We start from the raw sequence: 17,306 nt of genomic DNA, 5'->3' as shown, positions 1-17,306 counted from the left end.
TCGGAAAGATTCCTGAAAACTTGGGAGGCCGGCGTCGGAATTGCAGAGTGTATCCCCTGCTCAAAGTCGCCAGAACCCAGGGGTCGGACACTGAATTTTCCCAGTAATGTAGATGCTGCACAGTGAAACGACCGACCGCCGGCCCCATAACTTCAGGGTTTTTGGCCTCTGCCTTTAGGACCTGTGGGGGGGCGCTGACGTGGTCTCCCCTGCTGGTGACGGTAAAAAGGGCGGCGTCCCTGGGCCTCCTCAGCCCCTCTCTGCCGCTGTGGAGCCTGAAGCTGAGAAACGTTCTGCTGTCGCACTCGATGCTCCGAGCTCGGATAGCGTGGGTGAGCCGGAGTCAGAGGCATTCTAAAAGGTGGTGTTCGTGGAACCTGAGTCAGTTGTCGTGTGGCTTCTGACAACTTCATTCTCTTTTCCAATACCTCAGAAACATTGGGGCCAAAAAGATGTCCTGGTACAATTGGCAGTTCTCTCAGTGTCTTCTTACAATCTTCAGGTAACCTTGCCTGAGCAAGCCATACCTGACGCCGAGCTGTTAGAAGGGTCGCTGAAAGTGTCCCAAGTTCCCGAGTCACATGACCCATAGTCAACAGAGCAGTCTGTAAGAACTGAGATGCAGAAGCGTCAACGCTCGCTGACTCTAATGTGTTATTGCAGGCAAGAAGCAGCTGGCAGATAGTATTCTCAGCTCGAGTTATATAGGCTACCGACTCATATGCTTTCTTCAAGAAAGTGTCAGTACGTCCACATTGCGCACTCGGGCAGCGTACATTGCCTCTTAGAGCCTCATCTGGTGATACCACCAAAGCTGCAACCGGCTGTTCAATTTCAGGCGCCCGTCCTACCCCAATGGAGTCAGCCTCAGCCATTGCTGCAAGAGTGCGGGCTGTCTTTGACCTCCTCCTAGGCACATTGGGACTGGTAAGTGCACTGGAGAATTCTGTCACAAAATCCTTACACGGTGGCATTGCGAACACATTACTATCAGCAGCTTGTCTGAAGAACACATTGGTTTGAATGGGTTGGACAGGTGATTTGTCAAGACCCAAACGAGCCACCGCCATCTGCAGAACCGATAACACATCGTCTGGAGCAGATGGGCCTGCACCTGATGAATGTACAGACCCACCGCTTGAACCACCTGTAGCATATAGGTTAGAAAAAACATCGTTTGGGAGGGTGGGTTGTATGGCAGGTTCCACCGATTCTTCATCGAGAAAATGAGAATTAGACGCGCTCATGGAGAGAGCGTCAAAATCTATATCATGTGGGGGTTGGAAATCACTCTCATCCACTGGTGTGTTCTCAGTATGTGGGGCCGACACTGGGGGTTGTAGAGACTGAAGAAGACGTTTCATCTCAATCATTTCTGAAGAGAGAGAAGCTACAGTCTTCGATAACAAGTGTTCTGAACTGTCTTTGTGTGGTACAGATTTCTTCTTGCTAGGCGGAGCGCCAGCAGCTGCTGATGCGCGACGCTTTTGAGCGCGTCGCGGCTGTTGTGCGAGGGTAACAGGCGAGTTAATGTCTAACTCAGCAAGGCGAAGCTGTCTCTCTGACATCGGTAGCATACTACAATGCAAACACGGATCAGTCAGGGCCTCCTTCAGATGTTGAGCGCCTAAACATGATGGGCATCGATCGTGTCCGTCGTCGGGAAGAAGCGTATTCGGACACAATTTGCAACTTGAAACGGAGATGAGAGAGCTATGATCCATGACTCCGTCAATAACACGTCCTCGGTTAGCACCGTAGGCACTTAAAACTGTAATAGCACCCACTGAGCAGTTCGAAAAAATCTTCGGATAGAACCGAAAATTCTATAACATGAAACGCTCTCACAAGAAACGTAAAAGTCAAATCTGCCTTCGGATAGAACCGCGAGGCATTCAATGACTAGCACTACGGCGAGTAATTTATGCGATGATAATATAAATATATATTTATATCAAACACATATAATGTTAGGTTTGCGGTGAACGCAACCTAAGCGCGGTCGAAACCAGCCACCGGATAGTACCGTGAAGCACAGAGTTTCGCCGACGCAACCACAAATAATCGTATGCACTCACCTAATTAAGAAAAATAATCCAAGATATCCGTCCTGATGATAGTGTAGAACGCGCTGTCACAGCTTGGGAGGGCGAATCCTCGCAACTCAGGTAAGCTGCACGGGACAGCGTGAAAACAAACGACCTATCAAAAGCGAGAAAGCGAAAAAGGCTGGGCACCGAGTCGCTGTGGGTTATATCCTCGCGTCTCGGTCTGCGTCATGACGTGACTTTGTTGTTATATTCTTCTCGATCTATCTAGCTGGCGCAGCGATTATCCACTAGTGCTTTGCACTGCCTCTGGCGGTCAGTAGGAATGAAACAGAACTGTAACAGTGCTGGTTCTTGTGCTGGAGTTGGGCTTGGGTTTGCCCTGCCTTTCAAATCAGTGTTGGATGTAAATTACTTAAGTTATAATTACTGTAAATTAAATAGTTTTCCTTGAAAAAGTAAAGTTAGGGATTACTCTTAATTTTTCTGTAATTTAATTAAAGTTACTTCTGATGTAATTGCACCAAATACTATAGACTATAGAACAATTCTATATAAAAAAAAATAGTGGATTTAACATCAAAATGATTGAAAATTGATGTTTTTAGGGCTGCAACAACTAATCGATAAAATCGATTATTATCGACAATGGAAATAATTGACAACAAATTTGATTAACGATTAGTCCATCAGTCAGTCACGCCGCTTTACAGAAGTGAACAACCCATTTCTAAAGACAAAACGCATATGGAAATAGCGAAGGACGCAGAGTGAGCTGCTGCGGGAAAGGTGCATGATCCAAGTTGTCTGAAACATGAGAATGCTTTAAGCGCTTCAAACAAAAGCTTAAGCATTTACCGCGTCTTGCCCTGTCTTGCTTTGACAGATGCGTGTGCTGTTTAATGGCTTTGACACATGTTTTCCTCAGCGCATAACTTACATTTCATGGTTATATCCTTACCTGTAAATGTTAGAAACTCCCGCGAGTATTTCCATTTAATATATTCTGACAACAAGTGTCTTGGCGTTTCCATCACGTAAAAGGCAGATGCGACACTGGTTTAGGTGACTCACGTCACGTCCCTGTATGTTGTGTTGTATAAAATTAAATGATGATACAGGACAGATGAAATAAACAAATCTGTATTTTAAAGAAAGAAACACACTAATTTGGTGGCACTGAGAACTGCTCTCTCCTGAAGAGGATGCAAAAAGGCCACAACAAATAACTCAGCTGCTGAGTTGTTGCATCTTACCCAAGAGCTGGATAACACAAAAACTACCCGATCACTGAAAAAAAAAAAAAAAAGTAACTCTACAGTAGGGCTTGGCGGTACAGCTTTAAAAAATTAATATAAGTCGGTATCGATAATTATAGAAACATTTTAATAACCTGGTGGTTTGAATTTAACCACTGTTTTTTGTTTTAGCCTACCCAATTTATTAAGGCATAGGAAAATACAGGGCTCAACAATAAGGATGGCCCGGGGCCAGCGTGAAAGACACTCGGGCCAGTTGACGGACCTGCCATATGCCGATCGGGCCAGTGCTGCATCTTTACAGAAGTTGATCATTTGCGCATTTTTAAGCCTTGCCAATTTTCATAGACGCAAAATTACCTGCGTCTCTCAGTTTGGTACTGGCGCGTTGTGTGATAATGTGCACAGCAACACACATGCACGCGCCCAGAACGCCACGTCTCACATATTGGGAATTACTCTTTCACGTCTTCTTGAGCTTGCACGGACATATTCACACAAAATTGTCAAACTGCCCGTCTTGAGTATCATCATAAATATAGTAGGTTATTTCTTAAATTAACATTACAAAAGTACATTGGATCTGTGCCGCTCTTAAAGTGACAGCAGCCTAATATTCCTGCTGCTCTGTTTTTATATTAATCAAACAATAATTTTAATGAGTTAATCTATATTTATACAGTGAAGACCATGCAGTGATATTTTACAGTTGATTTGATTATTTGTTCTTATTTTATTACTGACTGTCTTTAACAATATTTAAAATGTATATGAGTTAGGCTAGTTTTTGTTGTCATGACCTTATTTATTAAGGAATCATATAAGCGTTTGCTTCGTCCACCTCCTTTTCAAACCATGCACTTGTATAATTTGTCTGTTATGTTGATTTGTGAGAAAATTAGTGTGCAGGTTTGAAATAAACATCATCATCAAGGTTACATGGATCAAAAACAAATAAAATCCTTAGCGTTGAGCCCTGCAAAACAAATTCAGTGTATTTATGCATAGTTTAATACTCGCCTTCAAACATCAATAAATAGTTTGAAAGAGTGCATATATTCTGAAATAGTCTGAAAGAGTGGAAAATGCTTAAATTTTGGGAAAAATATTGGGAAAGCGATATATGGGTCGATCTCTAACAAAAAGCTAAAAGAGTAGGCCTACTTTTTTGCATTAAAAAACTTGAGATGCAGTGGAATGGAACAAAAACATGTTTTTTTAAAAGTTGAACTAAACTTTACATGCCTTTTCTAAACATGCGGCTGTCTTATGCGAGACGCGAGTGCAACAGTCAAAGATATCCGTGTAGAAAGTCCGCAGATTATGCGTTTTATTTGAACGGCCTAGTTTCAGTTTTGACGTAACCAAGATCGTTTCCCCGTTAAGCTTCTCTATTTCTACAATGATTTGAATGAACAGCGCAGCAGCACCGCATCTCGTGGGTTCAACTGGATAGGCTAACAAATCCATTAAAACGCAACAATGACCTGAGCCACTGATAAGGCTGCCTGACGCACACCGAAAATTCCAATGTGGATTTTTATTATCGATGGAGGTGTACCGTACCGTTGATAAATACCGATACGGTTTAATCACCCAGGCCTACTCTACAGGCTCAACCCAGTGTTTGGATTGAACAAATAACCCAGAATTTTTTTGAGTGTAAGAACATATTCTACAACTGGCTGTTGTGTTTATTGACTTGTAAAAATGGAATTGTCATTTGTCTTGTGTGTGTGCTACTAACAAGCAGTCAGTTCTAAAATAAGTGTAAAGTGGTCCAATGCATGTTGTGATAGCATGCCATTATTCTTTGCTGTCTATTACAGTACTGATTTAAACGAATACAACCATACAGTTGTAAAATCTGGGAAGAGTAATTTGAAGAACCCTTGGAAGGCTTCCATGTATGTATGCTTGACATCACGCATTGGGTTCTTCTCATTTCTTATTTGTGCATCCTTGTTTCCTTACCTTGCGTCCCCCCCCACAACACACTAACACATTAAGTGATGGATGTCCTCCTCTTAATATAAATGTCAACCTGTCTTGGTTGACTAATTGTGATGCAATCATCTGAGACAGATGTTAATACCAGTTTAGCAGCACCTGTGGCATGTTTGGCCCTCTGGGAGTTAAACTAGTTTAAAACCAGGTGAAACGCCAATGGCATTCTCAACAACACCGACGTTGAAAACCTACGTCAAGTACCAGTTAGTAGAGTACTAGTAAACTGTTTGCTTAATATCTGCTAACACTTATTTTTGATGGTCATTCTACTGACTACGTAACTTTGCAAGTATGTCAACTTATCTACTAACTCAAACCCTAACATTCTAATGCTCTAATGAGAGTTAGTTTACATGTAGTTGCATGTTTATGAGAGTTAGTTGATATGTAGTTGCAAAGTTACTTATAGTTAGTAGACTATGTGGACTAATAACCTGTAACCTCTTTTGTTATTAAGCAATAGCAGTTTTTGTGCATTTGTATTTGTACTAAATGTTTAGGCTATATGGTTTTTCATAACCAATACCACAGAATCCACAAAGGTTCACCTGTAGTAACCTGTAACCTTCGCATGCGATTCAGCTGATGACGACAAAGCTAATTCAGCAAAACGCATGTCGGGATGACAGTGGTGATGGTTTAACTTGGATACGAACGAGAGTGACAATGCAATGTGAGAGTGACAAATGAATGGCTCGCAATCCACTGTCTCCTCAAAAGAGTCTTTTGTGCGACGCACATAGTGTTGTTCAAATGAATAAAAAAACACAATATATATTGACCTGCATCCTGTTTTCTATCATGTACCGTGCACTTTTGTGATGATGCAAGATTATTTAAAATGCACCAGGGTTCAATTGAATTAAGTATGTGTGAAATCAGACCGTGGACTGCAGCAAACATGCATATTGTAAAAGCCCACTAATTGTTTTGTTTTTAAATTGCTTTAGTGTTTCCAACATACTTCACCTTTGCTTTACAAAGCTTGTATATTGCAATACTCTTAACTCGCATGCATTTCTTTGCTCCTCCATTGTTTGCGGATACTCTGCTGCTGCACTTGTGTGCGCTCTCTTAACTGTCTGGGTGCTGCACTGCTCTGGTCATTAACTTCTTTGTTCCAACAACATCACGTAATTAACGGACATTTAGAATACATTTGATTAGTACAATGTAGAATCACAAATCATATGTGCAACTTTTTTCCTTCACACTCTACTGTATGCTATTGAAAATTGGATGTTTTATTTTTATTTATTTTTTGTTCCAAGAAGTTTAACATTTTAGAAAGTGTAAATCTGGTAGGCTACACCAAGTCTACTGCTAATGAAGACAGAGATGGATAATTCAAATCTTAACCAATCAGTAAATTTAAGCATGACATAGCCTAAATGTAATGGAAGCAAGTTTGTGATTCTCGAATAGAGCTTCTATCTAAGGAGTTTTCTTCATCACTGGACAGGAGTTGGACTGGCAAAGTCTGCTGCTCGTAAATGCATCATGTATTTGGTCCACAAATTAATAATCAGTATTTGAGCATGCCATACTTTGTTTCCCATGACTGTTCTTCCTCTGTAAATTGATTTATGCCGACTGTGGCTCATAACACTGTGAGAGTGTCCCATAGAACAGTGAGCACTATACGAACAGTCCGAACGTTTTCTCTTAGTTTTAACACAAAGAAATAAATACAATTTTAGAGGAATATGAGTAAAATGATGACACTCATCGTACTTGAGATTTGACTCTAGATGCACTCTGTCTTCTAGAAAAGCTGTTGTATTCTACATGGAGCTGTTCGCCCCATCATGGGTGCCAGCGTTTTGACGTCACATGACTCACAACGTCACAAGCCATGTCATGCCATTAATAACAATAATGTTTAGGCTACTTGTTGTTTTGTTTGTGCTTTGGCTCTGCGTGACTGCGGATGGCGTTCACAATAGATAATGCTGCTTTACATATCACAATTCGTCTGTTCAACAAAATACCTCTTCACCTGTTGAGTAATAAAAACGATATTTCAAATACCTCTGTACTCGCCATCTCCAAAAATGTTGATTCTCTTTAGCTCTGTTGCCTTCCCTTTTTGCCTGCAGACTCTCCTTCTGTTTCCCATTTTATTTTTTAAACAGGTGATTTTCCGGAGGTTTGAGATTTAGCGTTATAAATGCTTATTATAAGCTTACCATAGTGAAGCATGGTAAGACAAAAACACTTTTTGGAAGGATTGATGTATTGACTCATCGTATTGATATTAATATCAATACGATGAGTCAATACATCAATCCTTCCAAAAAGTGTTTTTGTTTTTTATAAGTAATTACTGATAAACTTATAATAGTGTACCTTTTAATATAGGCTACTGCCATCCATGTTCAGTCAGTGCTGAAGGTACTTTATAAAGCGTTAACATGAAAGTACATCCAAGGGTGTGTTCACATTTATAGTTACATTTATTGGTTCGTTTGGTCTGGACCAAAAGAAAACCTTTAGCCTAGTCCTGGTTTGCTTAGCGCTCAGATTGGGATTTTTTATCTCCGAACCTAAAAGCATAGGGATACGTTCACAACCTGATAGGTCGGCTTTTATGATGTAGCCTATTGCCTATTGTGAGACGGAACTTACCGAACATCCAAAGCAATGCTGTGTGCTGGGATAAATGCACTCGTTGTATGTGCATAGCCTACATATGATGGTATTTTGACCAGATGAGAACTCGTGAAGAGCTTATAAAATGTGTAAAGGAGTAAAAAAAAAAAAAAATATATATAGATCTCTTTGTCGTGGTATCCTTTCAATATTTATGGGGATGCCTATGGCTGGCATCAGTGCTGTTCAATACATTTAATTAATGCCGTTGATCGTCAGTTGGGCTTTGTGAAGTGGCACTCAAAGTTGAGCCGGCCTCGAGCGCTGTATGACAGATGTAGCGCTTTTATTTCTAAATATTAACAGACTTGCTTACCATGTCATCAATTACCTTCTATTCCGATTCTCAAATACGTGTAATTGAGTTTGTTTTGTCGTTTAAAAACCTTTCTAAATGATCTTGATCTGTAACGGGAGATGGGTGCCACCATGTTTGTTTGGGCCGTAGTTCAGAGATTCCTGTCTGTTGGATTTATTAAAGCACGTGAATTCATCAGTTTCTCCCGAAATACATTAAAGTAAGTGGCCGGTAAACTGCGAGAAGAATAGAGTAAACTTTATAGTTACTTACACTGTGTATCTGATATGAATAAAACACGTCGTCAAAATTTGAATGGATTGTTATTGCTGCTTCCATAGACACCATTGTGTATTTTACAAATTATAAATGTATTGTTGTGCTATAAATTATATGTATTTAAATGTCTGAAACCTAAAATAAATATTATGTGGTTAAAAACACTGAATAGTTGTGATATATGACAAGCGCTGAGCGCATCCGTCTTTGGCTCAGCGCCAGCCATAGCGTGAAAGCACAGCTTGAATCTGGCAGTTATGTCACATCACTGTACATTCGCTCCTTAGTGGTCAGCTGCTGCACAGCGTGCCAAAATCGAAACTGCTGATGAGATGTAGAGGAAAATATCTAGTGGAAAATGAGAATGTTACGTTGCATTCCAAAAAAGTGCATCCATCCATCCGTCCATCCATCATAAAAGTAATTCATACGGCTCCAGAGGGTTATTAAAGGCCTTCTGAAGAGAAGCGCTGCGTTTTTGTAAGAAAAATATCCATATTTATAACTTTAAAATAAAGTATAATCACTGGCTTCCGGAAACGGCCATACGCAAGCCGAGTTCCGGCGGAAGAGAATATCATGCATAAATCATTGTTGTGATTTTAAGAAATACCACTTTCTTACATAAGTGATATTGATTTTATGCAATAGGCTAGTTCTTTAAACAAGTTTAATTTTAAAGAAGGCAAATAAATATATAAATAAACAAATCATTAACAAGGTCAGTTTTTGCTGTAAATTTGACTCCAAATCTCCATTTACAATATGGCAGTAAAGAGGCAGTCTAGGCCTCCTGAGTTAGAAAGGCCCTGTTCAGAAAGACTTGAAGCATTTGTTGTTGTCATTCGGTCTTTCTTGTGTAGATTAACAGCATTGTTTCCTCTAAGCCTGCAGAATACTGAAGTCACCAGCTGCAAAACCGATGTCGCTCGCCTTGTCTTGTTTTTCTACTGCCAAGCTCAGATAAGAGCACAAGACAGCAGTGAATCATAGCAAGGCATCTCTCACCTGATTGGCTGGAGTTCTCTAAACAGCCACAGCGAGAGGAGGCCTGTTCCTGACCAGAGCCTCTTAAGCCCCTTTCACACAGAGATTCTGGAAAATGTGTCCCGGGATTGTTTGATTTTTGGTTCATTCACACTGCCAGCGATTTTCCAGAATCTGTGTGTGCGTTCACACACATCCCTTAAAGACACGTGACGTCAGGATGTGATGACTCCTGTCAGATGTCAGTTCTGCTGATAACTCCTCTTCATCATTTCTAAACGAAGACGAGTCCATACTCCCCAGTAGCACCACTGGATTTGCCGAGTGGCTCGTTCCCGATATGCTGTAGCATAGGTTGTAGAAAGGCCCGTGCGATGGAAGTGCGTCATCACTATGACACACCCCTCCCTTATGGCATTGGTCCTGGCTTTTGTTCACACAGGGCGCGTTGTTACTAGGTCCCCATCCCGGCATCAATCTGGGACGTGTTTGCGTTCACACAGAAGGCAGTTTTACGGCAATTTCCCGGGGTCAACGCGCTGTGTGAAAGGGGGTTAAGATTCCCAAGCGATCTAGAGAGTAGGGCTGGGCGATATGGAGCAAAAAATATATCTCGATATACGATATATATCTCGATATCTTTACAGGAAAAAGAACCCCCCAAAAACTACTGCAAAAACAAATATGCCAAATACCACAAAGTCTTTTTTATTGAAGTGCAAAGAGGTAGGCAGTTCACATAGGAACAAGTGCTTCTGCAACATTTTTAAATAATATATTTTTTTTATTCTTTTTTTTTTATAATTAAAACTAACATCAAGTATGATATTTTTTTACTTTGAGCAATTCTGGAGCTATAATTGACTCTAGGAGCATATAAAACAAAACAGCTCCTTGGAAAAAATTTAATGTAATATTGTAGTAGTTATAAATAAAGGTTTATTTTAGTTCAGATTAACATTTGAGGCAATTGTATTCATAATGTCAAAATAAAACCTACGTAATGTTACTTGAAGGCATTATAGCCTACTATTCCTGCCAAACTTCCATGGTTGCAGTTAGTGTAACTACAGTAAATCCATGGTGAATGTTGCTGATCTGTGGACACTATAGTTCATTCATGGCACAATGTTTCTCCTGGTTTCCACGTCAGCGCTGTTTGACCCGTTAACGGAGAAATGTGAATGTTTCTCACTAGATCTAGCAGCGATGTTTTTACTTCTGTGGCAAATTCAAATGCTTTCTTTACTGGATCTCTTATTAGCGCCGTGTAGTAACAGTGTCACATGATCACGATCGGCTCGCGCTGCTTTGGTCCAAACTGATAAACGGTCCTTCAACCACATAATAACGAGCAGTTTCGTTCCGCTTGCATTACGTTTGCCATTGATGTTGGGCAATGTTGTGGTCGCGCCGGCGTCTCTTACATTATGAGCGCGCTTGCCACGAGCAACGCGCCTACATTTGAAATAACAACATTTTTATAAATATAAACAATATATCGATATATACGATATGTCAAAATCCATATCGTGTTTAAAAAATATCTCGATATATTTTAAATATCGAGATATCGCCCACCCCTACTAGAGAGTGGGGGAACCGAGCATAAACAACACTGTTTGCATTTCTGTCACATAGCCTACTTGATAATATTGCTGTGCTGATACCAAACACTATTTAATAATAAATATTTGCTGTTTTGTAAGACAATTGTTACTCTTATTATTGCTCATATTTAAGTTAGTTTTGCACCAAATTATTATTTTTTTAATCAAAACAAGTTTTCAATTAGCTGAAAACCGAAAATAAATTTGTTAATAATCCATTACACACAATGCACACACATTTTTGTTTTTGTTTTGTATAGGCTACAAATGAACACTTCATAAGATCTGTTTGGATTTGCTAAAGTTTGGTTGGTTGGTTCGTGAAATTAAATATTAAATGATATAAATGTGTATTTTATGAATGCTTAGGGAAGATGAGAAAGTATTATAGCACTTGCCATTCTTATAATTACTAATAATAGAAAAGCAAACACTATTATAATATATATATATATATAAACACTATAATAGAATACTTTGGTGTTCTCCGTGCTTTTAAAATATATGTCCTGTTTCCGACACTGGAAAAATCACCCTCATCTAGCAGCTCCCTAACACTGTACCTGGATAACACACTTGGCATGGCCAAGCGCTACTCATTTTACCCTTAATTTACCTGTGTGGCTGAGTTTTCCTGATTAACACATGCAGTGTTTTAAGTAATTTTTTGTTCCACTGCAGCCCGACCAAAGTTAAGTAGCCTAAGTCACGTTTAAGTAAGTCACGTTAAGATCTGCTGTCCCTGCACACAGTTATTTGTTGTCTTTAAAAGAACCAGAGATCAGAGCTCTTTCAGTGACCCAAAAGTGAAAAATTCCCACTTCTGATTGCAGCCTTTTTTTTTTTTCTTGAGTGTGAAAATTTATTTTTGGTTCACTGTAGCTGTAGTAGGGTCTTTTTTAGTCCCACTTTTTAATCACACACACTTGATTGGAAGCCAGTCAAGTTTATAGTCATATAAAATTCTGTCATCATTTACTCACCCTCAAGTTGTTCCAAACATGTATTGTCTTTCTTCTGCTGAACACAAAAGAAGATATCTTGAAGAATATGGGTAACAAACAGTTGATGGGCCCCATTGTCTTCCGTAGTATGAAAAAAAATAAAATAATGGGGCCCATCAACTGTTTGGTTACGAAATTCTCCAAGATATCTTCTTTTGTGTTCAGCAGAAGAAAGACATTCATGTTTGGAACAACTTGAGGGTGAGTAAATGATGACAGAGTTCATCCTCCATCATCGCACTCTCCGGGCGTTCAAGCAACTGTAGCTTTCATCACTACAACGGAAGGCCCGCCTCTCCCTTAATTCGATTGAACAGTGGAAAAAACGCGATGACGTCGGGTGCTTTTTCCACTCGGAGTTGCTTTTTTTTCAACTGTAAAAACGCAGGGCGCTGCAGACGGTAAAACGCGAGGCGCCTGGGGTGCATAAACAGCGCACAGAACGCTCACTGCCATAGGAAAACAATTGAAAAAAGCCGCCTCTCACTGCAAAAAACGCGTTAGGTGTGATCGGGGGCATAGTGTCTCTCTTCTCTGACAGGTGTTTTTGCGCTGTATGTTTCTGTGCTGATACCTTGGCTAGTTTAGGCCTGTCGTGGACCGCTGACTCTCAAAGCTTTTTATATTCTTCAAATTCTGAGCAGTGGTTAGTTCACAGAAGTGACAGAAATGAACTTTTTCATTAAGGAGTGATATTTGCCCGCATTATTTACCTTTGCAAGAGTGTTTTTTTTCTTCTTTTTTCTAACCTTACTAGGTGCATCATCTTGTGTGAAATTCTTACATTTGAATACGTTTAATTAGAATAAGACTACAGGGTGTTACCAATCAAATTAAATGAGTATCAACAACTCTCAAGCGTTCGTTTGGTGGAAAACTGAATAACTATGTTTAAAATGTCTTTTAGTGTATCTTTTCTCTGAACGGTGTAGCATTAGATTTGTAAAATAACTTGAAGTGGTTAGAAATGTTCGGAATGTGAAAATAAAGGGATGTTGGAGTGCTTTGCAGGACAAATTTAAATTGAACAGATCTGAGACACTGAAAACGACTATATATTTCGCACAAGGCCATATTTTTTTTCAATAAATGAATTGTGTAGCCCTGCAATGTAGCTTTAAGTTGAAATATTTCTCTGCAAATGTCGACACATAAACCGTTGAATGACTTCCGTTTTTTTGGGTTTGCCGCCTGGCTGTTGCAGTCAGGTAAAGAAGGGACCCTGTGATGCTGGCAGTAAAAGCAGCATTCAAATAAGCAGCGGGACAGGCCTCTCTGCTGCGCGCAGGGGTTTTCCTCACCCCATTTCCTCCACTGTCCCTCAGCATGACTGTGCTGAATAAAATCTCTAAATTAATTTGAGCTGTTCTCCACAGAGAGCGGCGGCGCCACACTGAGTAGCAGATCTCCCCAGTGTTCATCCACACACAGCTGTGCTCATGCTCATCAACTATGAGTCAACAGCACTGCTCTCTTCTCCTCGCATTCACCTCTCAGCGCTGGAGTGAACAGTGCACTGAGGCACAGAGCTGGGAGTCATGCCAGGATATAACATGCAGTGGTAGAAATGTGTCAGCCGGTAACGATTTTGCTGTATCATTTATACCGGAGTAGATACATCAATGCTGTTATGACGTGAGGCGTGACAAAGCATGTCTTAGCGGGATGTTTGCCAAACAAATCAAGACCTTTTTTTTGTAAAGAAAGCTTAGTATTTTAGCGTCCAAAAACAATTCACACATCTGTCATCTATCCGTTTCATTTGCAGAGACAACTCTAAATAGGTGATTTGTATGGTTGATTTCCCCAAAAAGCTAAAAAAATGTACACTTTTAGAGCTATAAAAACATTGTTTGTTTGAGCTTTATGACCAGCCTGACATGTCAACTTTGACTCAAACAGTGACAACCAATGGGAGATGGCGGAGGTTTTGGGAAACTTGTTTGAAAACAGTCATTATTGTAGCACTTTTGCTGTCGCGGAGTAACAATAGGTATGCTAACATGCATTAATTTTCATCAAGCGGAATGAATCCAATCTAATCAGTTTGTGAGAACCCTAAATGTTGTAATCCAATTCACATATTTAAAATTAATGTATGTTAGCATACCTATTGTTACTCCGCGACAGCAAAAGTGCTACAATAATGACTGTTTTCAAACAAGTTTCCCAAAACCTCCGCCATCTCCCATTGGTTGTCACTGTTTGAGTCAAATGTACATGTATTTCAAACAAAACTTAAACGCATGCGCACATTGCGCAGTGCCCCATTCAGCGCGTTCAGAACTGGGGTGTCCCCTTCGGTCCGTTCACATCATTGTCGATATAGTGATAGGTACTGCAACTGTGATGCAGGCTCTTTGCTTCATTTACATGTCCACGTTTATTGAGCAGGTATATTTGCTTATTTCCACGATTCCCAGTTCTGTTTGTCTGATCCACTATTGGTGGAATTTAATGAATGGAGTAGATTGTGAACAGTTAAAAAAAAAAATATATATATATATATATATTTATTGCTGTTTAAGCTCAGGCATGTCTGTTTTGCTTTATCCAGTAGCCCAGTGCATCTTATTACCCAGGATGCTGTGTGGTTCTCATGTATAAAACTCATTCCTCTGAAGTATGATTTTTACATCACAAAGCTATGCAAAATGTATAATGCTTTTTACTTTGTCCAAAATAGTGAAAATCTACTTTTTTGAAAAAACAAAAAAAACAAAACAAAAATCATTTACTGCACACAATAATGCCAACTTGATCCTCAGTTTGAAAAACATGCAAACGTCTTGTTTAATGTAAAGCACTTCCAATGGAAGTCTATGGGGCATGTCTGTCTGAGGGATTAAAAGCAGAAATGTCAATCTTGTATTTTTGTTTGTGTTATATTTGTAGTATTATTACTTGAATTATTCATAATTATTTTATTTTTTTTACTTGAACTGTTAAGTGTAAAGGCCCACTGGTGACACATTACTGATATAATTCCTTTTGTTGGAGTTTGCTGACGGTAAATAGTAAAATGTTTAGGAAATGACCAGATTTACTTTATTTATTTAATTTTTTTATGCGGGTCACACCCGAGTTATACTAACACATGTAATGTATGGACGTGTTTTTGTCTTTGTACAGAATGTCATCAGAGGATAAGAGTCTGGATCCCTCTGAGCAAGGACCATCTCCTCCCCTGAGCAGTGCTGGGGCCACGCCCTCAGGGAGCCCGGCCCCCTCAGATAGACGCCCACGGGGCCGGCCACGCAAGGATGCTAACTCTGTCACACCCACACCCAAGTCCAAAAGAAAGTAAGAGCATGTCCTGTTCCCATGCGACGGTGTCTGCATATGATGACACACTTGTGTCTGCTTTGCATTTTCCTCTGTGTTGTTTAAAGCAGGAAATGAGAATATTATAACTTGACAAATCACTGACAAGTTTGTTATATTGAAGGGCTTGATGAATGAAACCATTGCCACTTAGACAATTTTCTGGTTTGTGATATTCCACTGATTGGCAGAACTGAAGGTTATCATTTGCCCAGAAATTAGATTGAATCAATAAGTCTAACACCAGGAACGATCATGATATTTACGGGGATTTATGAGGCTAGTTAATTCTGTCATGTTATTATGATGACCTGATTATTTTTCCTGCCCTCCACCCTCCCCTTTTTTAGTATTGAAGTATTAGCCAGTTTTCCAGCTTATCACCTAAACTCCCTTATGCCTATTTAGACTATTCATTAATACTTTGAATTATTTAATTGCTTTCTATTAAGAAACCTTCTGGATAAATCATGTGATTAGGGTCAGATGTATGTTAAGGCTTGGGGAATGTGTTTGTTAACACAGAATGTAGGGCTGTACGATTTGGATAAAAAGAATTCTGATAAAAATGGCATTTGTGATTTAGACTTGTCGTGCTTGTTTGTACAGCTGTAAAATATGACCAACATGTTAAATCATTATGGCCATAATAGCAATAATTATTATAAAATAAAATGAGAATTATTAAACAAAAAATGAATTACTGTTTTATTAAAATATAGTATTGCACTAGTCAATATACAGAGTTAAAAAAAAAAAGAAAGAATAATTTTACATTTCAACTGTAAGATTACAATAGTAATATTTATGGTTGTCTTTAATTTTTTTTTTAAACTTTAAATCACCAAACTTTTATTTTGATAGAAAACCGCAGGACACCTTTAAAGGTTCTTTTTTGATGATAAGTGCTTCTCATTTCTAGACTGGAAAGATGGTTGGTGCATGTCAGCGTTTTGCTGAGATGCTGCAAAAACATTTAATTAAATCACAGCCTTTGCGACTGATAATCAGAATTAGCTATATCGTGATTTTGGTTTTATTTTGATTAATCGTGGCTTAACAGTATGTGTGTGTGTGTCTGTGTGTGTTTTGAGAGGGCTGTGTTCTGGTATTCTGTATTCTGCTGCACCTGGAAGAGGCTTTCAAGTATGTCGATGTGCATTAGTGTGGAAGAGCTCTGTGAGGCACACGAGGAGATGCTGCTCAGAAGGACGACATTTTCTTTTTGCCAAGTTGATTTTGGCTCCAACGTGTATCTGCTCTTTCACAGCATGGGGTGTACGAAAGGGAAAATATTAGACTGGCTGTAATTCTGAATGACACCGTCTACACCGGACGTGAGCGATGATTAAAAAACTATGGTTTTGTTGTCATTATAATCAACAGTGGCGTCTACAGTGAAAGGGGCCGACGTGGTGCGTCACCAGTTCATGGACGCCTTGTTCTTTTTCTGATGTTCTGCACAGCTAATCTGCCATTTTATTTTCCCTGGTTTTCTGTAAAAACTCAATAGTTCATCCAAAATCATCACTACAAAAAACCATCTGACTTTCTTGCTTCTGCGCAGCACAAAAGGAGAACATTTGAAGGCCGTTTTCCATGCAGTTACAAAAAGGACACAAAAGCGACATGTCATAAAAGTGCTGTGAGCCCAAGTATTCTGAAGCCATATTATAGCTTTGTGTGAGAAACATGGGACTCCATAGGAGTTAAATTTTTGGGATTTAAATTGGATTTAAAAACCGTGTTTACTTTGTAGAGTGTTTTCTATAGAGTTCTATTGAGGTTGTGCAGTACATGGTCATGCTGACACCGTGGAGATGACTATCATCAAT

General features: G+C 39.5%; 1 protein-coding gene across 1 annotated transcript in view; it reads left to right on the top strand.

Moving 5' to 3' along the window:
- kmt2ca (lysine (K)-specific methyltransferase 2Ca) overlaps window positions 1–17,306 on the top strand; it is a 146,766-nt gene that overhangs the window by 19,197 nt on the left and 110,263 nt on the right. Inside the window, exon 2 of the mRNA XM_079863809.1 lies at window positions 15,280–15,450. Coding sequence (XP_079719935.1) covers window positions 15,281–15,450 — 170 coding nt within the window. The 5' untranslated portion in view covers window position 15,280. The remainder of the gene's footprint in view (window positions 1–15,279; window positions 15,451–17,306) is intronic.

This window comes from Squalius cephalus (assembly GCF_949319135.1).
Source record: "Squalius cephalus genome assembly, chromosome: 25".
NCBI classification, from domain to species: domain Eukaryota; kingdom Metazoa; phylum Chordata; class Actinopteri; order Cypriniformes; family Leuciscidae; genus Squalius; species Squalius cephalus.
This window is presented reverse-complemented; position numbering and strand designations above follow the sequence as displayed.